We start from the raw sequence: 22,570 nt of genomic DNA, 5'->3' as shown, positions 1-22,570 counted from the left end.
ATGATATGTTCAATGGTTCTTATTTAAAATAAAATTTAAAATACAAATTAAAATATTTCATAATTAAAAAATTAAAAATGAAAATGACATAAATTCCAAACTAGAAGCACCGTAATTCGCCTTAATTTTTAATATATATTAATAGGCAGACAATTTTCCCTTGTAATTCTCGCATTTTCTCGGTCGTTCCCGGCAGCCAAACGGACCCACATTTTACTATTTCCTGCCTTGTAACAAACGTTTTTTATTTACATTATTAAATCAATTTATGTATGTCTCTCTCTCTCTCTCTCTCTCTCTCTCTATACATATATATCACTCTCAATTTCGAACACAAATTGGTGATAATTGGCCTTATTTTCTCCAGACAAACACCAAAGCAAGAGGAAACATTGAAGATCGAATCGCACAAAACTTGCCATCGCCACCTAAATTACTGGTAAAGTTTCTAAGTTTTAAATTCTACATTCTATTTATTCAAATTACTTTGATTTATCTTCAATTTGTTGACTTTTGGATCATATTAAACATTTCATATGAATTTATCGCATACAGTTGCAGTATTAGTTGATTAATTGGTTTATTCGAGTTCTTTTGAATTAGGTGTACGAATTTTAATGACAATTTTCTAAGATTAGGGTTTTGGGTGGTTCTCAGTTTAATTTATTCTCCAACTGGTTGTTTGGAAGCTGAGAAAGTTGCCATGAAAAGAAAAGTTAAAAATGGAAATTAAAGTTTGAAACTTTGATTCATGTATTAATTTAGCTCAGTCCAGTGGTAGTGTTTTTTGTTTTTCAGAGTTTGAAGAGTGAAAAAAAAAAAAAAAGAAGAAGAAGAAGATTGCAAGACTTTCCTTTTCACACCTTTTCTCATAGGCCACACACACAGGGCATAAGATGAATGTTCCTTGTTCGTTGGTATTATAATTGTTCTGGACTTGAGATTCAGTCAAAATTAAGGTATTGCTTCTTAGGTTTTGTTGTGCTCCTTTTTGTTTATCCCATACTTTCCTTCGCCTTTAAGCAATTGCTGGTTGAATTTTATCTGCTAGGTTAGTCATCCATTTTGGTTTCTCAATGGATCTGATTTTCGGAATGTCCTGTATGTAATCGGTTCCAACTTGGAGGAGTTGATGAATTAGATATGTGGGCTTTTCTTGTCTTAATTCTGGCAAGCAATGATTAAAATTCTAGGGTGAATCTTTTATAGAGTAATTAAGTGTGTAAGAGCATCCACTGGTGTGTGTTTTTATCCCGGCAAACATGAGATTGAACTAAAAGTATTGTTGTTTGGATTTTGCAATGAAGCATGGCTTACCATTGTATCTCAAAAACTATCTGAAAAAGATTTTGGTAATATATTTGACTTCAGATGCTATTTGTTATTCAGTAGAAATTGAATTTTTTCATTGTTTTAGTAAGTCATCATACATTTTGCATATATTATTATTATTATTATTTGGAAGAACCTAAGGAGCATTTTTTCCCTTCTATTACTAGGTTAGCTTCTTTCTCAAAAAGAATAAGGATAGTGAAATTCTTGAGACTTTGTGCTGGCTCTTGCTGTGTCATTCAATACAACATATATATTGATGGTCTTGATGCAGAGGCAGGCCATCTCAATGTCTGTAATCATATGAACTTTTCCTCTTCAATATTGGTGGAGGTTGGAACAAGATGGCAGTTTCCATGCAAGAACCAAATCAAGAGAACCAAGCTGACAGGTACCCTTTGCTTATGGAGCCGCAGGAAAATAATGAAAATCAGGTTCATTTTATTGACATAGAACGGGGTTGTGATGCTTCCTCATCAGGCTCATCTCATAATGGTTCTCCTTGTGGCTCAACTCTGCCCCATCATGAAGATAGACTGTCAAATAGTGTTCGGGTGGTTCCTATTACCCAATCTACTTCATCATCGTCGAATGAATCAAACTCTAGGAACTCTTCAGTTACAAGAAGAGGGGAAGGGTCTGGCCGTCGTCATTGGAGCCCATTTAACACCGTCTTATGGCTTTCGGTTGAGCTAGTGTTCACTGTAGGCCAAATTATTGCAGCCATTATTGTTTTGTCTGTCTCAGGACATGAGAACCCACAAACTCCATTGTTTGCTTGGATTGTGGGTTATGCAGTTGGGTGTGCCGCAAGCGTTCCCCTCCTTTTTTGGCGTTATCTTAACCGCAACCAGGGTACTGAACAAGGGTCAACTCAATTGCGTCAAGATTCTTCCCAGGGAAACTCTACATCAGAACCTAATTCTTACATTACTATCTCATTAACTCGGGCCTCAGAAGAGGAAGATGGCCAGAATACATCTTCAGGCACTAGGACTGGTCAAATAATGGGAGCTCCAAATGCTAGGTAACACTTTTGCCTATATGTTCCTTATGAAGTTATGGTACATTGGAATTTCAAGTCTACCACTCATGAAATGTATCTTTTGTTTCCTGGGTTTTGTGTCTATTTGTTTTTATTTGCATTGGTGACTTGTGCTGTTTTGTTCAGTCCATTTAGCAAAGCTTGTCTCTATTTAGAAATATTATGCATCAACACTAATTATGTTATGTTTGTTCCTTAGATGTTATAGCTCCTTTGTAGTTTAATGGAACACCATAACACTGGTTGGTAATGGGTAACATTATGAGGTTTCTTTTGTATCTTGGATTTTCTATTTGGTTTTTGTTTGTGTGTAACGTTAGGTTCTCTGCTGCAGCTTAGGCATTGGCAGATGGATGGGGACCATGGCAGCCCCAAGCACATAAAATTTCTTTTAGTTTCAGTATAAGAACCCTTTCATTCTTAAGATGATGAAGCACTGGCCCCCCAATAACAAAGATAACTGGCCCCTACAAAGAAGTGTACCAATCATTCTTAATAGCTTGGGAAGAGTTTTTTGTGTTGACGTCAAGAATAACACATGCCAATCTAGCCCCAACTACTCAGTGTTTTCTTGCTTCTTTTGTTTGTTTGTTATGGTAAGTAGAGGATAGTGATAAAAGAACTATACCTTCTCATTTGTTTTATGCATATGATGGAGGTAAGTTTGGTATTAACTTGAACTAACCAACTCGTGTTTGTGAGCAGCATTGAGCAAAACAAAATATTTTATTTTTTGGTAAGTGTGAAAAATCTTCTATGGCCCATAGATGTGAATATTAAACTCAACCTCCGATGTTCAAACCTTTACAAATAGCGACAATGTTATTAGAGGTGCGCTTAGGCTCATCAAGGTGCAGTTAGTGCGCTTCGGAATATCTTAGGCCAGACAATGTAAAATAGGCCCCATAAAGGCGCATGAAGCATGTTTAGGCTCAAGGCACACGACTTGTACACTTCGTTTAAAATGTTTGTTTGTTTCAATTACAACCTTTGATTTCACTTAATTTCATAAGTTTTGCAACCCAACACTTTTTGAGCCCTAATTATACAAAGACGTTGGTTGGATAGAGCTTTCTCTTCGACTAGACTAACAGTTGTTGATCTTCTTCTTCTTTTTCATCTCCGCTTTCTTCTTCTCCTTCTCTATGTTTATCTTGTTTGACACTTCGATTTTGCTGCTGTTATCAAATTTTCATGATTTACGAGTTAGATGTTTGTGTTTATGTGAATCTCGAATTATTTATCTATGATAAAATATTTGTGTTTGTTGGTATTTATGTTTTAAAATATTTAATATTTTATTTTACTTATGTTGAACCTTGAATTATTTGCTTATATTAAGTTATCTATTTTATATCGTCAACATGAGGCTTGCTTCGAAGAAGCTTGTGCCTCACCTTGCGTCTAGGCCCTAGGAAACCTTGGCTCTTCAATGCGCCTATCACTTTTAGTAACACTGAATGACAACAAGCCTGACAACACAGACCAAGCCCACCCCAACCCCAACAAAACAACCACCACCACCAAAAATAATGAAAAGGACACCCACAAACATGCTGACTGAAGCCCATGCAACATGGTAGTTCTTGTTCTTAGATTGGTTTTAAACTGCTAGTTAGATGTTCAATTAAGTGAGCTTTGCATTAGTTTTATCATGATTTGATATGTCAACTGTATGGTTTACCAGTGAAATGCTTTCTTCTGAGCAGGTTAAGTGCCCTGATGGACCACTTAAAGATGGCCTTGGATTGCTTCTTTGCAGTATGGTTTGTTGTTGGCAATGTCTGGATCTTTGGTGGGAATTCATCTTTTTCTGATGCTCCCAATTTGTACAGGTACATATTAATGCCTTGTAAAATCATTGTCTTTTGTTCTCACCCTTTTGAATACCTGACATATTCATGGTTTATTTGCAGATTATGTATAGTGTTTCTTACATTTAGCTGTATTGGGTATGCTATGCCCTTCATTTTATGCTCAGTGATTTGCTGCTGCTTGCCCTGTGTTATTTCATTCTTGGGTGTCCGTGATGACATGAATCGAATGAGAGGGGCTTCTGAAGAAACTATTAATGCTCTGCCAACACACAAATTCAAGTTAAAGGATAAAGGTAGTCGCAGCAACTGTGACAGTAATCCAGGAGTTGATGAAGGTGGTTTTGTGGCCGCAGGAACGGAAAGAGAGCGTGTAATCTCAGGGGAAGATGCTGTAAGTTCTAGATTTATTCAAGAGGTTTATATTCTTCAATAGTTTGGGAATCCTAACATGGATATAGTACTGCCTTGTTTTATAGTTCCCATAATTTCAGTGGCGGATGCAGAAATTCTATATAGAGGGGGCCAACTTTAATGCGATTGTGACAGTTGAGAAAATGAATGGTCTGACAACTAACTTTCGCCGGTCAAAAAAAAAAACATTAATGCATTTAAAATTGGCAACAAATTTTAATTATTTTATTATTAGCAAAGATGTCATATTTAAGAAAATCACTGGTCTATTTTTTAATACACGTCGTTAATTTTTTTGGTGACAATTGCGATAAATTGAATAGAGTACGATTATCAAATTGACTTATTATTATTTTATTTTTTTGTAAATAATATACACGAAATGTCCGATAGAATAAACAGTTCTAATCATGAAAACGAGGCCTGTGGCCACCCCCAGCCCTCCCTTCTGTCCGCCATTGCATAATTTGTTCTTGTTGATCAAAACATAGAACCGTTTTTGTTTTATTCATATCCAATATGTCAAGTAAGGCACGCCCTATGTTGTTGTGAAATAAACTGCACACACACGAACAACGGCAAGCAAAAACAATCACAAACAAAAAACCACGGCAGGCGTGTTAAAAAAAACTGGTGGAACTGGTAAACCGATCCAATCTGGTCCAAACTGCCAGTTTGGTCCAATTTGTATTAGCTTTGGTTTTGGCTGTAATTTCGAAAATGCTAGAACTGTTTGTATCAGTCAGGTTCGTAGTTTTAAGGTTTCGGTCATGGTTCTAACTAAACCACGATATATTTGTTTAATATTTTTTATTTAAAAACAAAAGGGTAGAAGCAGTTAGCAAGGTTCAAAAAATACTAATCTTGATTGTGAAATTGACAAGTTTCAACCAACTCAACTGTGCTAATTGTTGCTAGTTTGTTTACTATTATAATATATATATATATATAATATCTCAAGTTATATGAAATATCTAGAACCATAGAACTGAATTGAACCAAACCAAACCCATTTCTTTAGTTCGGTTCTAGTCTGATTACACAGACTCGTTTGATTATAGTTCCAATTTTTTGCGAATTGTAGGGAGCGGTTCGGTTCTTAGTTTACTTTAAAACCGGAACACTCCTACAATGCATAAATTTACATTGTTCAAAAAGATTGCCCATGTTCACGGCTTGCACCAGTTCACTATACTAAGAGAAGAGAAGAGTTACAATGCGGCTGTTGTAAAGACAATAAAGTCAATAATATATGTGCTAGGATTTATAAGCAAATTACCGTCATACCCTTGCTTGGATCTGCGCTTGCATGGTGAAGTACTAATCAAGCTCCACAAACCCAACATATGTTAGATGTGAATCGTAGTCACTATGTCAGTTATGCCCCAGTTCTTGCATTAATCTTCACTATTTCATGTTATTATGAGGTAGTGGAAAACATTGAGGTGTTCTTGCTACATTAGGCACCCTACTTCGTTGCCATCTCTGCCTTTATTGTTGTCGTTTCTTTTTCAGTGGTCTTGCTTTGGCCTATGCTGAGTGCTTTAATACTTTCAGGTGTGTTGCATTTGCTTGGCGAGATACGCAGATAATGATGAGTTGAGAGAGTTGCCTTGCTCTCATTTCTTCCATACAGAGTGCGTAGACAAATGGCTGAAGATCAATGCATCCTGTCCCCTCTGTAAATTTGAGATTGGTGACAGCAATGGAAATTCATCATCTACAGGAGAACCCAGCCAGCAAGTGTGAAGTATCAGGGGATTGAAGTTACACGGTACACTAAATGTGGTCATATCATGGGATCAACTTGCTCTTTTAGTGGGAACACTTTATCTTAAATTGAACCTTGCCCCCCTTTGTTGCCACTGAATCCGGGATGTACAATTTGAGTCAAATCAATAATCTTGTGAAGCTTGTATAATATTATTTTCAATTTCAATTATTCACATCAAATTTTAAGTTGGAAGGCTGTGCATGAATGTTGACTACTATTCTCTGGAATGAATGAATGATTTGAACATGGATTGACCTCTGCTTTGTGTCTTTGGTTTGTTGGGGCTTGAGCACCTGTTAATGACAAACTTCTCAAAGTTAAAATCAATGTCAAAGATCTATCTGGTCTTTCCCCATGTCGCATTTTGGAGCGTTAATAACTTAGTTCATAAGATTTTCACAGAAAGGAAAACAAATGTGAGACGCTTCCAAAATGTGAGTCACGCTTGGGGTTCACCATATATGGGGATCACATTCATTCCTTCACACACTTCCAAAATGCGTGCACAAAAACGTACCACTTTGTTAGTCTAAAATAGTAGAATTCACAATTTTGGACTAATCAAATGTTGTGTTTTGTTCACACACTAATTCATTTTTCGTATTCTGTGAAAATCCTATGTACACGTAGATTTACTCAAACTTATGGAGAATTGTTAATCTGTGCAGTCATGCTTTGCCTATTTGAGATTTACTCAAAACAAACTTAACGGGAATTGTCTGTCTGTGCAGTCATGCTTTGCCTATTGGCTTCGCATTCTCTTCCATAACATCCATTTTTAATCCTTGAAGCACTCTTGGTGCAGTGGCACCCATCTAGAGAGATTCTTAATTTCTATCTGGCATTGTTTAGATTGCTGAATTTTGTTTATAAGGCCATGTTCAATTCTTAATTTCTAACTGGTCTTGCTTAGGCTGCCAAATTTCCTTTATGATTGTTTTTAACACCATGTTATCATATTTTCTGGCTGACTTTCTGGAAAGCTTATTTCTTGCTCTTGAGACCCATGTTTGACAGGGGTCTGCTTGGTTATGTTTCCATTTTCTGTTTTCTATTTTCATTTTTTTTTTTTTTTTTGTTGGAAACACAGAAAATTTGTTTGGCGAACTGATACCTTTTTTGGGAATTGCATTGTAGCTTATGAAAGCTTATCATACAGTAAAGAAAATTCATTACAAGACAGGTGCTCTTGATCTTATTTTTGTTATTATGCTAGTGAAAAGGGAAACAAGCTGGAAAAGAAAAAAGAAAAACTCGGAAACAAACTGCTAAATTTCTCTGCACCATTTTCAGCTCATACATGAGCTAAGGAGCTGTTTGCAGCTCAAATAAACATCCATGTTACTGAAACCAGACTGATAATTGGCAACAAGCTTCCACTCAACTTTGCTACATCATTGCTGCTTGGAGTGGCTTTTGAGTTGAAACTCGAACCAGTCCCAGAAGAAGAAGATGATGATGAACCAGATGAAGTAGAAGCAGAAGCAGAAGTTGGCAGTGAATCTGTCGTTGAGCTCATGCTGCTCGAATCTACACCTGCTTCTTTGAAGATCTTTGCATCAGGTGAATCTGGTGAGAGATTGAGTAAAGCTGTAAACATTAAACAAACGATTAGTGAATTTTGTCGTTAGTGAATTTTTCCTTTTCAACTTTTTTTCGTTAGTGAAATTTTTAAGATTTCTGTCATTTTTTTTTTTGAAGTTTTCAATCTTGTTTAGTCTAGAAAATTTAAAAAAAAAAAAAAAAACTCTATTAGTAGTACAATATAACCTTCCTAAACCAAATCAAGACAACACTCACTTTGTGCACTCAAAAAAAGATACATTTTTTGAGCTTTATTTATTTATTTTTTTCAAAAAAATATTATTATTATTTTTTTTATGTTTCAGATCTATCTAGCCTAGTAAAGTATAAAAATTTTTGAAAAAATTCCATAAAACTGAAAATAAGCCAACTAAAAATTTGCTAAACAAGCAATTGTCACCCCACTAGAAATTACACTTCAAAGCATTCACATACTGAGATGGACACACAGAAATGCTAGACACAAAAATAAACGATACGCATCCTTACATCTGTGGTTGGTTCTGTGGTTTATTTATGTGTCGATACACAGATCAAAAACCTAATCCCAAAAAATAAAACCATTTATTTTTGGTTTGGTATAGTTGGAGAAATTACAGGGGCAATTGGAGACTTTGGCATCAATGTTGCAAGCTGAGGGCATTTGAAGTGCCAGAGTGGTATTGACAGGGAGGCCCATAGAAGGATCAGTGCTCTCCTTGATAAGAACACACAAACATTTTGGCTTGGCACTCTTCACTTTCAGGGTGTCGTCGCAGCACTGCTGGGTCGGCTTCTTGGCAGAGCCGCTCACGAATGGAATGCAGGCCGCCAGGTTGGCAAGCTGGTCGGCGCATTCCTTCTCATCTTCCTCCATCATCGCCATTGCTGCCACCACCAACATCAATGCTAAAATGGACAACATTGTGAGCTTCTTGGTCCTCCCCATTTCTCTTAGTGAGTGCTAATGTGGCAAGTGTAAGTGTTTTTATACGGTTTTGGGGGCCTCTTTGTCTGTTGTTCCTATGTGTTCTTTGTTTGAGGAGGAGAAGGGGTGCTTTATATAGAGTTAGGTAAGTTAGGTATTTACCATATAAACTAATAAAATCCATAAATTTATCTGTTCTTAGTCACAGTGTGACATGCAATCGCTCTCCCAATCTCATATAGAGTGTTATAGACTATCCTGATCGGCCTATAGCAGAAATGTGAATCAAGAAACACTTATAAGATTTGAAATGCCAACTATTAATAAAAGATGTATGATTGATGATTTTTTTCCCCTAACAAAAAAAAAAAACCTCTAAGAATATTGTACTTTGGTAACAATTATTACCAGAATCAGTGCTGCTAGGTGCACATAATTGTTCAAAACTAAAATAAAATGTGTGGTTTAGATACATTTGAAGTGTAGTGGGGATCACACCTTAAATCAATCTGGACCATCTATTCACCTTTATGTGAAAAAATTGTGTTTCAAATTTGTAGATCTAGCATTTTCCTAGTGTGTAACCATGTGATTGAAAGTTTAGGAAAGGTTTTATAGACAAATTTAGTCCAACCATGGCTTGGCTTACATTTTTTGTCACTCATTGCCTCAATCAGGAGTTAGGCTATGTTTTGTAGTGATGTGTTATTGAATTTTCTTATATACTAGAATGTCTAATTTGAGATAATTTTAATGATATTTATAAAAAAGTTTTCATTAATTAACAAAATAAAAATTGTTGTAGGGTTCTTGATTGAGGATTTCACAGAGGAGTGACATTGAATGCAATAAGAAGACAATGGGATAGGCACTTCATTTACTGCATAGCAAGAACTTTGAGAAATGCAAATTCCACCTTCCAAGGGAGACTGAATTCAATTTCTTTAGGGTTTTTTTGCTTCCCAAGGGCATTTCCTTCACCATTATTTTTTCTGAGGAGCTCATCATCTTACATATGATTTGTATTATTGCTTGCATGCTTGAGTGGTCTCCATTTTACCATCTGTTGAGCCACTTCCAAGTTCACTATCATGGACAAGGATCATATGCAATTGTTTTCTTTTGAATTACACATCTTAAAGCAACATAGTTTTGCTTCAACTTTAAAAGTAAACCGTTGAATTATCACATCAAGATCATTTCAGAGATATCCATGACAGAATTATCATCGTGATGAGCATGAAGGCTTTCATTACTTGCAGAAACTTTAAAATTTCAATGGATGGATCTTATCTGTGATGGGCAAAAGTCAAGTGTGTCGTGTACTTAAACATAACCTTGACAAGCAAAATAAACTAAACAGAGAGAAGCACTAATTTAGTAAAAGCATACATGCCACACCTAATATACTTTTGCCCATTTATACATTCAGTAGATGATTTCTAAAATTTCCAGAACAGAACTTCAATTTCCTTTAAGTACCTTAGTGATTGATTACTAATTGTCCCCCAAATCTCTGTGTGTCTGTAATGTATTACTAATTGCACGATTGTGCCTTAAAGATTCTTGCATCAAGCTCGGTCCATAGTATAACTTGGTGACAGAGATTCATCAAAATCTTAGGCAGGAAGCACACCTCTTCTCCGAAATGAAAACCGAAAGAAGCTTAAGAAAATAATTCAGAACCTCAGACTTGCTAGAACAATGTGATGTGGGCTAATTTCAAATGTTGGTTTTGTTTATGAGTTTGAAAAGTCATGGTTATGTTGTGTCATTGTGCTCTTCTCCGGGTTGAGAGGACTTGGTCTCGTGGGCTTGTGAGTGGAATTTTTTCTATCTAGGTCTAGTCAAGCTTCTTTATTGGACATGATGATTTAATTGGGTTCACCATACTTTGATATATGCATGTATTCTGAATCCATGCTATTTTAGAACAAATATACAAAGTAAAACCCAACATTTTTGTTTACTTATTTCTGTAACCCATGTTTTGTTTTTCTAATTAGGTCAAGTCAAGCTTCTTTATCGGACATGATGATTTGATTGGGTTCATCATACTTTCTTATATACATGTATTTTGAATCCATGCTATTTTAGAACAAATTTATAAAGTAAAACCCAACAAATTTTCTACTTATTTCTGTAACCCATGTTTTGTGAAGAACGTTCAAAACAATTCGCATTTCAAAAATAAATTTTGTAATGAATCAAGTTTAAAGCAAAATCACACAAACATTGGAGTGAGTTTTCCTGCTCTTACTATGGTGCAACCCTGCCCGAGGGCATTATGGAGATGGAAAAGGTTTAGTGATCTTCATGAAATTTTCATTTCTTTATCAGCCAAGGCAATACGATTCATGAAAATATTTTTCTTCATTTTACTTAAAAATGCTACCCAAAACAAGCTATATTTTGCTGGTGGATTAATGAAGATTACAAACCAATAATCCCAGATAACTAGCCCAAAAAAACATAAAAATACCCACACAAAAAAAAATATAAAAAATAAGTCTTTTCTTTCACAATTACACTGGCATAGACCCAAGTGGAACCAAAACTCTTGCACTACTTGCACACACAGCTCTAATAAGAAGCAAAACATGCAATTATGTGAGCAGTGATACATCCTCTAAAAATAGAGCTCCAAACAGAGCTCTATACATTTGGCAATGAAAAAACAAAAATTAAAAAACAAGACACAAACATCACTATCACTGTAGGGCCCACACTCATTAGAACTCATTAGAGTTCCTTTATTAGAGCTCTCAATCATTTTTTATTCACAAAACCACAACATCAAATAGTCATTAGCCCCACTCTTTTGCACTCATAAGAAACAAACGACGTGAAAATCGATAATTTAATGAAAGGACAAAAAAACTGAAGTTGATTAACATCCACAAAATTATACATCAGCAGAACTGTCCACTGGAAAGAAAAGAAAAAGAAACAGAAAAATATTGAAGAGATCCAACAACCCTATTCTTTCAAATCCATAACTCTTTTTGTTCACCTCAAGTAAAACCCAAAAAAAGAACTATTGAAGAGATTCTAATGTTTATTTTGCATTTACCAAATGAACAAAAGGATACATGCCCATACCCAACTCCACAAAATGTCTGAAATGTCCTTACCGCACCGGCTGCTGGTTGTAGTGGTCCTTCACCTTTTTCTTTGCAGCGGCAAGCTTTGCATTCCTTGCAGCAGCCTCGTTTGCAGCAGCTCTTGCAGCAGCATCCATTTCCTTGCTTGATTTTTTCTTCTTCATGGATGCCACTTTCTTTATCTTCTCTTTCACATCGACAGATGTATCTTCAGCTTTCTCAGTTCTGGCAGCTTCATCGGTTCCATTTGTGGCGTCTGCACCGTTGGGTTCATCCTGCTGTTCTTTAGCCTCCTTTGAAGACTTATCCTTCTTTTTCTTCTTTTTTGCGCTTTTGCTCTCCCCTGGAGCAATTTCCTTCTTCTCCACCTCTCCATTGGGATTCTCTAGCTTGTTCTCTTCTGCACCACCTGCAAATGCGAGTGAGAGGGCAATGACTATTTATGTAAAAAGAATTAGGACAGATGAACACAGCTTTATCACATAAAGGGTTGTAAAACAAACCCAACTACTCGAGTTCTGCATATTAAAATCTCATTTCAGATCAGCTCGTTATGTAAAACAAGCCAAACTTGAATACATTTTAAAACTCGTTCAATTTTCAAGCAAGTCTGAACAATCCACTATAAAAATAAAAATAAAAATAAAAATAAGCTACTCGAGCTTGACTCGTGATCGGTTTGATTGAAGCTTATTAGACATCAGCTTGAAAGGTAAACAAGCCAAGCTTGAACATATTTTAAAGTTCGTCAAGTTTTCAAATCACGATTGAATAACCTACTATTTGACTTGACTCGTTTACAACCCTAATTACATACTGCTAATACAGACCACAAGCCAAATGGATGCAAAAATGATCAGGATAAAAATGAAGAACAAAATCATAATTCAAGCTAATAAGAGCAGATAATCTTTCATTATATCATTTTCTGAGAGGCAAATTGGTAACACAAGCAAGTTTGTAGTTCAAGCTTTACATTCAGCCCAAAAGCAAGAACAGATATAATAGGGTAGACACATGCTGAAATCAAGAAATTTGCAGGAAAAGGATACAATTGGCATGATGGTCAAACAAGTGGTAACCAGTTATTTCATGAATTAAAATTTCAACAGCAATTAAAGCTCTAGGTAGTGTTTAGTTCATTGGAACGAAGGTGGAATGAAATTATAATTCCATCAGAATGTCCATTCTCACATTTGATTCACTAAAAAAATGATTTAAAAATGCACAGCAGATGGAATCATCATCCACCAATGTAAGGGAATGGTCATTCCACAAGAAAGCTAAGGAATGACCAATCCATTTCATTTCACTTTCATTATAGTGAACCAAGCACTAACTAAGATGATATGATTGAACAAAATGGAAATGGTGAAAGTTTAGTCAGCTTCCTTTGATAAGGAGATTATTTTTCAATTAGAAGCATGCCACTATACTTACAACTTTGGCATTGAACTAGACAAGAAAAGTTAAAATTCTACAGTTATCCAAGGACATAATCATGCATTGCCACAATTTTATTGGAAATAAATAAGACTAAACATGAAGTGTTGAAAAAAGCATATATATGAAAGTAACTTTTTTTATTAGCTCTATATAGAAGTAACTTATCGGAGTGTTATTAATAATAATTGATCATTATGTTACCACAGGAGTCATCTTGGCCAGTGGACTCGGACTTGGCAATTCCGAGTTCAGCGAGCATGGCATCAAGTTCTGCAAGCTCCTTCTTCTTCAATTCCTTCTTTGACAGCTGCCTTTCTGGATCTTTAGGTGCCAACGAAACTTCAGCAAGCTTCTTAACAACTGGTTCTTTTTCCACTGGAACCTCGGGTTCATGATCATGCTCTTCATCGTTATCATCATCAATTTCGTCAAGACCTTCTTCACTTTCACTTTCCTGGAATCCACAAGGTTCCAAAGTTCATCAATCTAAGATTCTATTTCTGTTTCTCAAAAATTTTGTGAATTAAAACCATTGAATCTAGTGAAAGGTAAAACAAAATTTCAAAATATTTGAACCACCACAAGAACAATAATCACGAGAAGGCACTCCAGAGTCTAGCTCATCTCAGTTGATTGAAACCAAGGGGAAGTGAAAAACAACATCAGAGAGAGAGAGAGAGCATACACCTTATTAAGCGATTCACTGGACTAACAGGAAGGGAATAGGTTGTCTCCAACAACTAATTTATTGACCAAAATAGTTTTCTTCTGTTTCTTACTAGCAAAACCATTAAAAGAAGAAATGAAAAAAGATGAGATATAAGAAGAAAAATGATGAGATGACCTTTCAACTAGAAAACATCGTGAAAAATGAACAACGGGTCGAACTGATAGAGTAGACCAGCCACAACTAAAGAAATAGAGAACTAGAAGAGAAATATCAATCTTAGCAACCGTGACAACACTCAGCGGTTTTCCTTACAACAATTGTAGGTACGTGAGCCTAGCCCCGCTACATGGCATTGCCACATCATTGCCATGCCATCCTTTAGTGGCTTCTCCAGCAAGCCTTGCATGCCAAAGTGTCATCTCCAGTCAACAAAACGTGGACCAACCAGCAAACCAAGCATTACCACGCTCAACCTCACCAACTCGAGAGGTCCGTGAGTCAGCCCGCTTAGTTACCTAGCTTGCCGATAGCCCCACCAAGCAAGGCCTCACCCCTAAGGAACCAAGACAATCTCCTTCGGCCAGGAGCAAGGCCCAATTACCTCCCTTGGGACCACCAAAGGACTTGTGTATTGGAGACCAGAGCATAAGGGTCGTCCAAGAGCTTGCTGAGCCGCTAAGGTGAGGCATGCTTGGACTAGTCTGAGAGAGAGAGAGAGGCATGCTGGGACTAGTCTTAGATGGTTCTATCATACCTAGCTTTTGAACTACTCTAACACGCCCTTAAAGGATTCTATCATACCTACCATCTGCCCTGTATATGATACACCATTCAAGGCTGACATCAGAAATTACATAGTTGATCATATTTCCCTCCATTTTTCCTAGCCAACAGAGTCGTGCCACGTGTACTCAGCTGAGCTGGCAGCCCCAATTTCACCACCCTATATAAAGGAGACCTCCATGTGGCCAACAACACACTAACCACCTTGCTTTGTGGAATATCATCTTTCCATTAGCACCTTGTCTCTCTAGTAAGATTGTCATCGGCTCTCTCCTCTTCCACCACTAGTGGTCTCCGCATCTGCCATCTTCCAGAGGGCACTCCTCAACCAGTTCACCCCACTCCCCATAACGATCAACAACAAACCAAAGAGATGTCAAGAAGACAACCCTGCCCCACTTTCCCTCTTTCTGTGGTTGCCATTGGTCCAAGATTCTAAGATTATTTTCCATCCAAATCACGTAATTAATTATCAAAATGGACAACACCAATTGATTCAAGTCCCTCAACTTTTCCAAAGCCTCTACAGCATTTCTCCAACAAGAGGTACCCAAAACAACCCAGCTATCTCTTTGCAAAATTATATTGCATTAAAACTCAACCATACAAAAGGTAACAGTCTGATTATCTGTTTGAAGATTTTTTAAAGCATGAAACCATATACATGCTAGCAAAGCACATTAAGCCCTTGGGCACATTTAGGCATCAAGCCTTATGTTCCAGACCAGCATCTAGGGTAAGCTAATTAGAAATTCAGGACAATAATTAACATATGCACACACACGACAAACAAAAGCACAACCATTCAATGGGATGCTAGTGGGAAAATTTTTGCACATAATGTTGTAGACATCAACATGGCAACGCTGCGCTTTGAGCCTTCAACATGGAACCCATGTGTTAAATTGAAATTTGCTTCTACGGCCACTTCAATAAATTTAGAATGCCTCAATCAATTTGGCTAGATTCTCATCACATGGTTGGTGAACCAGTAAGCTCGATTAGTTGGTGAACCAGTAAGCCCGATTAGTCAATGCTCTTATTTCCATTTCTTCTCTATGTATGTATTCTTCATTAAAATTACCTTCTTTTTTTGTTTTTAATCTATTTTTCAATTTTCATTCTGTTCTTTCAGTCAACTGTTTTCTTCGAAAGTAACAACAATCAACTGTTTGGTGCTTCACATATTGATATTGTATAATTTGTCTAGCAACAATGGCAGTGACTGGACATCACTTTTACAGACATTCTTTGATGCTGAAGACTGAAACCCATTCCTTTTCCTCGAGGCCAGCAAACCAAATGTGAAATTGTATCTTGCTAGTTGCTAGGATCTATAACTTTTGCTGGCATCTGCTACAAGAATACAATTATTCCTTGATCCTGGGATAAAATGACATCTCATATTTTACTTTCTGCAAACTACATTGACATTCATGCCATCCAGATTGGCTAGATTTTTTACAATTATGTATGATTCAAGTTTAATAAGGATATCTACAGACCAATAGAATGCAACCTTGCAAATAACAACACATAACAGCCAGTGACTCACTATTGAGAGACATTGTACAACAAACCACTGGTGTCATGATTGCTCCATTCATAAAATAAGTAATGAACTAGCTAAAGCTCATTCGTTTTAGTGGCTGCTGATGGGACTTAAAATCAAGAGATTAGAGACTTCAAGGGTAAATTCACACCACTTACACCACTTGTTCAGGTTTCTAGAGTGCAGATTATCCAAACAACCATTGTTAGCTTTAGTAGTTCGATATTTCTTAATGAAGAAACTCAAATGACAAGCAAGGAGACTCAAACCAACCATGTGAGCAACAACAATGACTGGTGGTGGAAAAGCAACAACTGTGGCACTACTTACAATCAACAGATAAAGGCTCCCGAAAAAATACCATGCAGACATGTAATCATTTGGTGGATAACCAAAAAATGTACTAAACTTAATACATGAGTACGGCATTGCCATTGAAAAGTACCTCAACCTAACCATACTCACAGCTCAGAATTACATAGGAAGTTTATTCCTACTAAAAAAGAAATGTGCATACGCATGTAGAAAGATAAATGATTTTCCAGAAATGTAGAAGATTTTTAGAAATCTATATAACTATTCAAGGATCATACTTGAACTAGAAAGTACAAGCTTTGACCTTCGGTCTCTGCCACAGCTAATCAAATGCTAAGCTTTGACCTTTGGTCTCTATGCGCACACACCTCTACTTTTGGTGCTCATATGTGTCACACTGTCTCACCAATATAGGACTGTGACTGTCATATCTCCAAACACTCTTGAACCACCTTCAACCCCAATTTGAAGTGTGCTGCATTCATAGACACTCTTGATCTACTTTAAATCCTTGGTATTTCCAAAATAGAGTGCCCCATCCTTTCTTCATATACACTTTGCTAATCAGGTCATGGAAGAGAAGGCAACGATCAAAGATTCTACCTTCCCCTATCAGTAATCATAATCAACCTACATATTAAAATGGCATTCATTGTGAACATTTTTCATGTATTGACAATCTACAGTCATCTTATTTCTATATCGATTGTGGTGTTAATGTTACAAAAGCAAACAGATTTTGGCAAAGGTGTACATGACAAGTTGACAATGAGCATAACTAAATGCAACTATAGAAGCAAGACAATTCAGTTAAAACATTAGAAATAGTACTTGCCCCAAAAAATATATATTACAAATACTGAATATATGGGCAGGCGGTCATTAGTGAATGGGCAAACTATGATTCCCTTATGGCATGCACTAAGGAAGGTGCAGGACCTTGAGAGGAAGAGAGTTGGGCCAACCTTAAAGTAGAGAAATAGAGACAATAAGAGAGAAGTCTATGAGCTAGTCGGAGCGAGTGAATATAGCTATAATCTAAATTGCTTTTGTGTGGAGGTGGAGACTTCTTTTTAAAGGAGGGTTGGAATATCAAGGCCAACTCACCCTAGCTAGGTGTCCCATGCTGACTCATCCCCTCCATGTAACTACACGTGCTCACATCTCAAAGGTCATATCGAGGAGCAGCAGTTGTATGTATGATACACCATATAAGGTGATGATATCAATATATGGATGCTCTATGGATTGGACTCAATGATGGTCGGCTACAGTGCTATTAAAGGCGATAGGTGCACTGAAGTGGAACCAAGGCTTCCGAGGGCCTAGGCACAATGCACAAGGCACAAGGTGCAAGTCGAGGTGTGACCTTCATCGAAGCAAGATTCATGTCGACGATAAAAAATAGATAATTTAATATAAACAAATAATTCAATGTTCAACATAAGTAAGATGAAATATTAAATATTTTCTAACATAAATACCAACAAACACCAATATTTTATTATAGACAGACAAATAATTCAAAGTTTACATAAATACAAACATCTAACTCATAAATCATAAACATTTGAAAATAGTGACGAAATTGAAGTGTTGAACAAGATAAGCATAGAAAAGAAGTAGAAGGAGGAGGTTGAGGAGATGATGAAGAAGAAGAACAACAATTATTAGTCTGGTCGAAGAGAAAGCTCTATCCAACAATGTTTTTGTAAAATTAAGGCTCAAAAAGTGTTGTGTTGCAATGTATGTTTAAAGGTTTAAACCCCTATAGCCGCATATAAACAAAAAAACAATGAGATTAAGTGAAATCAAAGGTTGTAATTATAATAAACAAACATTTTAACAGAAGCATACAAGTCGTACTCCTTGAGCCTAAGCCGAAAGTGCACACTTCATTCGCCTTTATGGGGCTTACTTTACATCGCTTAGCATGAGATGTTCTAAAGCGCATTGATTGCGCCTTTAATAACACCGGTCGGGTTAAACTGTATAGTGATGGGTTGCATCTTCTTCCTCGTCATTTGCTACAAAACAAGCCCTTTGGATGCACCATGGAATGTCCCTTCCCAGAGTCCTCCGATGATCAAGTTAGTACAAGCTTGAGAGAGACTACAATGGAGGTTCAGGATTTGGTGGATGATAACGTAACTCTCTCATATGGTGACTTTTGCATACATATAGGACATACCTTCTAGAAAATCTCTTCCATGTCTTGGAAGAATCATTCTATTAGGCTTTACCAGTTGGAGTATGCCACGTCAGCCTTCCCCCTCGTGCACAACTCAGAGGTATAAAGACTATGGGTCACATTCTTTAGGTGGTGACAAGCCATTGCCAAGTTAGGAAATGAGACAAGTGAGGCATCGAGCCAATGATCAAGCTGTGCGTTATGATGTGAAGGGGTGGTTTAGGATAACTTGGCTTGCCGCATAGAAATATAATAACAACCTCGATAACTAACTGCACGACCTGGTGAAGTTTGAACTACCAATATTTTGACATTAACCTGATGACTAGATCCATCGTCAAATAAGTCTTAATGCAGCAGTGTCATCTCACTGTAAGAAAAATCTTTGAAATGAATACTTTCCAAACAAATACAATAATCATAAACTTGCTAAAGTTGTCAAAAACACAACCAAAAAATAAAAGGAAATCCTCATTTAATTAGATTCCTCATCATAATTCTCATATTTCATAAACTATTTATTATGTCAGACGCTTGGACCCATCGGAAATCATGCAGGCCAGAGAATCAACATTTCCCAATAATGTGGAAGCATTTGAGATTCTCTAAGCATGGAAAAGGGCACGTGCGCAAAATTAAAATTAAAATTATATGGTTACTGTTGATGCCCAATTAACACACAATAATTGAAATATCCCAATAGAATAGTGAATAAAATCAACTGCCCTGACACAATCTACAAACATGGTCATAACAGATTCTATATCACTCAAGAATATAACAATCACAAATGAACAAACAATTGTAACCGCAAAATATAGTTAGCAAATTTCTTACTTGTATTGGTGTTGAGCTCTCCTTGGCAGCAGGTGGGGGATCATTCGAACCAGACCAACTCGATTGAGGCGGAGCCGTGGTGGCATAGTAATCATCATCATCCTCATCATCAACATCAGCCCACGATTTCACAGTCAGCGGCGCTGGAGCCCAAAAAACCTGCGGCTCGGGCTCCTCCTTGTCTTGCTTCTTGGAAGAGCTTTTGCTCTTGGATGAACCTTGTTCTTTGTCAGACTTCTTCTTCTTCCTTAGGGTTCCGAGAGCCGCAAACACATTGGTACTGTTCAGAACCAAAGACTCATCCTTTCTGTTTCCACCTCCCACCATTCTCTCAACTCAATCTCAGCGCCACTATTGCTTCAAACGAACAAAGTTTATTAAAGATTATAGCGATTTTGATGAAGATTGAGAAGATCGAAGTTGGAATCAATGAAAAAGTGATCGGAAGAAAGTGAAGGAAAGTAACCAGATAGCAGTCAAGGTAAGAAAAGGTTGACTTCAGTTGAATTCGATGATGATGATATAGTAATTAGAATAAAATCAGATTGAGAGAGCAAGAGGGACACGGTTAATTTTCTCGGGAATATGAACAAACAACGACACAGATTGATTAAGAAATTGTACTGGCCAAAGTAGAGAAAATTGGGATACGATGAAGCGAGCGGAGGATGATTATTTTCTCGGGAAAGTGAGAAGGAGACAATTTTCTAGGGAAAATGAAGACAATTTTGGGATAAGTAGAACGAGAAGAGAAGGGTTTGGTTTGGGTTCGGATATGGCTTATAAATGATAGGCTACTAGGGTTTGGTTTGGATGAGAGCTGAGACGAAGGCTGTTTTTGGTCACGGAGAGTGTTTTGGGGACCTGTATGCATGTATCTCTGTATATATACGTGTGCACATTTTTGTCAGATAGTGGGTGTAGGTGATGCGATTTTTGAAACCATTTGGTTTACACTTTTCTTTGAATTTGAGTTTTTAATTTTTTATATTTTTAATACTGTAATTTTTTTAAGAAAAATGATGCAGACCATTAATTAGTGGTTGCACTAGGAATGTGACAGTGGATCCCACCTACTGCCACATGTGTTTTGTGTCTTATGTTTTTTTTTTTTTGGCTTGTCACATCATTAGTGGTGATGTTTTAGTGGTCTGTATCATTATTATTTTTTTAAATATTTTATATAATTTTTTTATTCTTTAGATACATATAATGTACATATACTTAAAAAATATAATATTTGTGATTTTTTTTTAAAAAAAATTAACAAATATAAAAATTTAATACATTTTCATATTTCATTGTAGGATAAGTTACACTGACACCCCTGAAGTTTCTGTTTAATACAAATCCCCTTTCACATTTAAAAAAATACTTTTATTTCTTGTCATATTAAAATAACATATTTGTTCCTTAGTCTTTACACATATAAAATAATATAAATATTTTGTTCATGTCATTTCAAGAAAAATAACAATTATTTTTTTTTTAGTTTAACTCACACAAAAAAGTTTTTTATTTTTTTTATTTTTATTGATTTTTTTAATATTTTAAGTATTTTTTATTTTTTATTTTTTATTTTTAGATACAACTAATCTAAATATACTTAAGAACTATAATTGTCCTATTTGGTGGAGTTTTTTTAAGTTAAAAGCTAATAATTAGAAAACAGAATCTAAAAGCATCCCTACCCCAGGTTTCAAATAATGTACCCGTTTGGTAGAGTTGTGGGAAAGTGATTATAGATTATGGCTTAACAGATTATAGATTATAACTTTAAACATAAGCTGTTAACTTGTTTGGTGCAGCTGTGGGATTACAAATTTAATCAGCAAAGTAGTGTTTGGTTAAATAAACTGTAAAATAGTTTTTTGCTGTATAATATCTTTTTTGCCCTTATAAGATATAAAAATTGTTATTTTTTCATTTTTTTTCAGTTTTAATTTAAAAAAACATTATTTCATTAATTGTGAAATAAATTGTGCAATTTATTTAATTTTGTTTAATTTATTAATTCATTACAATTAATATCAATTACTATTCATGTAAATTGTTTCATTTATATCAATAATTTTTGTTCATTACAATTAATAATATAAAGAATTGTTATTTTTTTAATTTATTAATTCATTACAAAATATACCAATTAAAATTTTTTTTTCTTTTTGTTTTTTTTTCTCTTCTCTTCTCTTCTCTTTCATCAGTACGTCGCCGATGGTCTGCAACCCTAGCCATCGTCGCAATCTGGAACGGTAGAGAGGGAGAGAAGACGACGACGACGACTCTGGTTCAAATCACGATGCATAGGGTTTTGCCTTAAGATCGATACGACGGTGACTCTAGTTAGGGTTGTTGATTGCGAGCTAGGGTTGATCGTCATCGCAATCGCGATGCTCGAGAGAATTGTAACGCCCTAAAAATATGCATAATGATAGTAAAAATACCATGGTTCCTCATGATAACCCGGAATAAATCCCCAACGCTTGCATTACATGATCATGGGGTTCGTACAAAATAATTCCACATGCGAGTATACGTTAAAGATTTCTAGTACATGAATCTATAACATGTGGAACAATATTAAACCCAAAAATAAATAAATACCCTTAAGGGCTTACAAATTCCAAAGCTTAAGCTCGGTTATACAAAAATGATTTTCTCGAATCCATACAATTATAGCCCTTGGCTAGCAAAATGTACCCTAGCAAAATGTACCACAACAAAACGAGAGCCTTGTGCTCTCAACATATACATCCACGCCCTAATTCGGCAGAATCACTACATTTTTTCCTGTACCAAAAT

General features: G+C 36.1%; 3 protein-coding genes across 8 annotated transcripts; 1 reads left to right on the top strand and 2 right to left on the bottom strand.

The window, feature by feature from the left end:
• Positions 1 to 246: 246 nt before the first annotated feature.
• LOC114294277 (E3 ubiquitin-protein ligase At1g63170) lies at positions 247 to 6,625 on the top strand. 5 transcript variants are annotated; one of them, XM_028238394.2, is made up of 6 exons: positions 259 to 439; positions 799 to 959; positions 1,500 to 2,359; positions 4,087 to 4,212; positions 4,294 to 4,585; positions 6,163 to 6,625. In XM_028238394.2, the coding sequence occupies exons 3-6, from the start codon at positions 1,677 to 1,679 to the stop codon at positions 6,352 to 6,354; spliced, it is 1,293 nt and encodes a 430-aa protein (XP_028094195.2). In that variant the 5' UTR covers positions 259 to 439; positions 799 to 959; positions 1,500 to 1,676; the 3' UTR covers positions 6,355 to 6,625. The 5 variants fall into 5 exon arrangements, with proteins under 5 accessions (XP_028094193.2, XP_028094195.2, XP_028094194.2 ...); XM_028238400.2 differs by having other exon boundaries at positions 269 to 439; positions 1,607 to 2,359; XM_028238392.2 differs by lacking the exon at positions 799 to 959 and having other exon boundaries at positions 247 to 439.
• A 943-nt stretch (positions 6,626 to 7,568) lies between these two features.
• Positions 7,569 to 11,245, bottom strand: LOC114294279 (non-specific lipid transfer protein GPI-anchored 14). Its single transcript, XM_028238401.2, has 2 exons — positions 8,561 to 11,245; positions 7,569 to 7,969 (listed from the first exon to the last, which is right to left on the bottom strand). Exons 1-2 carry the CDS (start codon positions 8,889 to 8,891, stop codon positions 7,704 to 7,706), a joined length of 597 nt encoding a protein of 198 aa, XP_028094202.2. The 5' UTR covers positions 8,892 to 11,245; the 3' UTR covers positions 7,569 to 7,703.
• A 484-nt stretch (positions 11,246 to 11,729) lies between these two features.
• Positions 11,730 to 20,721, bottom strand: LOC114294311 (uncharacterized). 2 transcript variants are annotated; one of them, XM_028238434.2, is made up of 3 exons: positions 19,769 to 20,721; positions 13,622 to 13,874; positions 11,730 to 12,383 (listed from the first exon to the last, which is right to left on the bottom strand). In XM_028238434.2, the coding sequence occupies exons 1-3, from the start codon at positions 20,093 to 20,095 to the stop codon at positions 12,001 to 12,003; spliced, it is 963 nt and encodes a 320-aa protein (XP_028094235.2). In that variant the 5' UTR covers positions 20,096 to 20,721; the 3' UTR covers positions 11,730 to 12,000. The 2 variants fall into 2 exon arrangements, with proteins under 2 accessions (XP_028094235.2, XP_028094236.2); XM_028238435.2 differs by having other exon boundaries at positions 11,730 to 12,374.
• Between the last annotated feature and the right edge of the window lie 1,849 nt (positions 20,722 to 22,570).

This window comes from Camellia sinensis, chromosome 13 (assembly GCF_055761805.1).
Source record: "Camellia sinensis isolate YWXY chromosome 13, ASM5576180v1, whole genome shotgun sequence".
In the NCBI taxonomy this organism is placed as follows: domain Eukaryota; kingdom Viridiplantae; phylum Streptophyta; class Magnoliopsida; order Ericales; family Theaceae; genus Camellia; species Camellia sinensis.
Note: the sequence above shows the minus strand (reverse complement) of the source record. Positions and strands in the feature narration are given on the sequence as shown.

Bases quoted from the DNA above. Each gene is read 5' to 3' on its own strand.
- LOC114294277 (XM_028238392.2), top strand. From the start codon at position 1,677: ATGGCAGTTTCCATGCAAGAACCAAATCAAGAGAACCAAGCTGACAGG. The intron at 2,360-4,086 runs GTAACACTTTTG...TCTTCTGAGCAG, and splicing joins ATGGGAGCTCCAAATGCTAG to GTTAAGTGCCCTGATGGACC. The intron at 4,213-4,293 runs GTACATATTAAT...GTTTATTTGCAG, and splicing joins GATGCTCCCAATTTGTACAG to ATTATGTATAGTGTTTCTTA.
- LOC114294279 (XM_028238401.2), bottom strand. From the start codon at position 8,891: ATGGGGAGGACCAAGAAGCTCACAATGTTGTCCATTTTAGCATTGATG. The intron at 7,970-8,560 runs GTAATTTCTCCA...TAATGTTTACAG, and splicing joins CAAAGTCTCCAATTGCCCCT to CTTTACTCAATCTCTCACCA.
- LOC114294311 (XM_028238434.2), bottom strand. From the start codon at position 20,095: ATGGTGGGAGGTGGAAACAGAAAGGATGAGTCTTTGGTTCTGAACAGT. The intron at 13,875-19,768 runs GTAAGAAATTTG...TGTGGATTCCAG, and splicing joins AGAGCTCAACACCAATACAA to GAAAGTGAAAGTGAAGAAGG. The intron at 12,384-13,621 runs GTAACATAATGA...TCGCATTTGCAG, and splicing joins TGGCCAAGATGACTCCTGTG to GTGGTGCAGAAGAGAACAAG.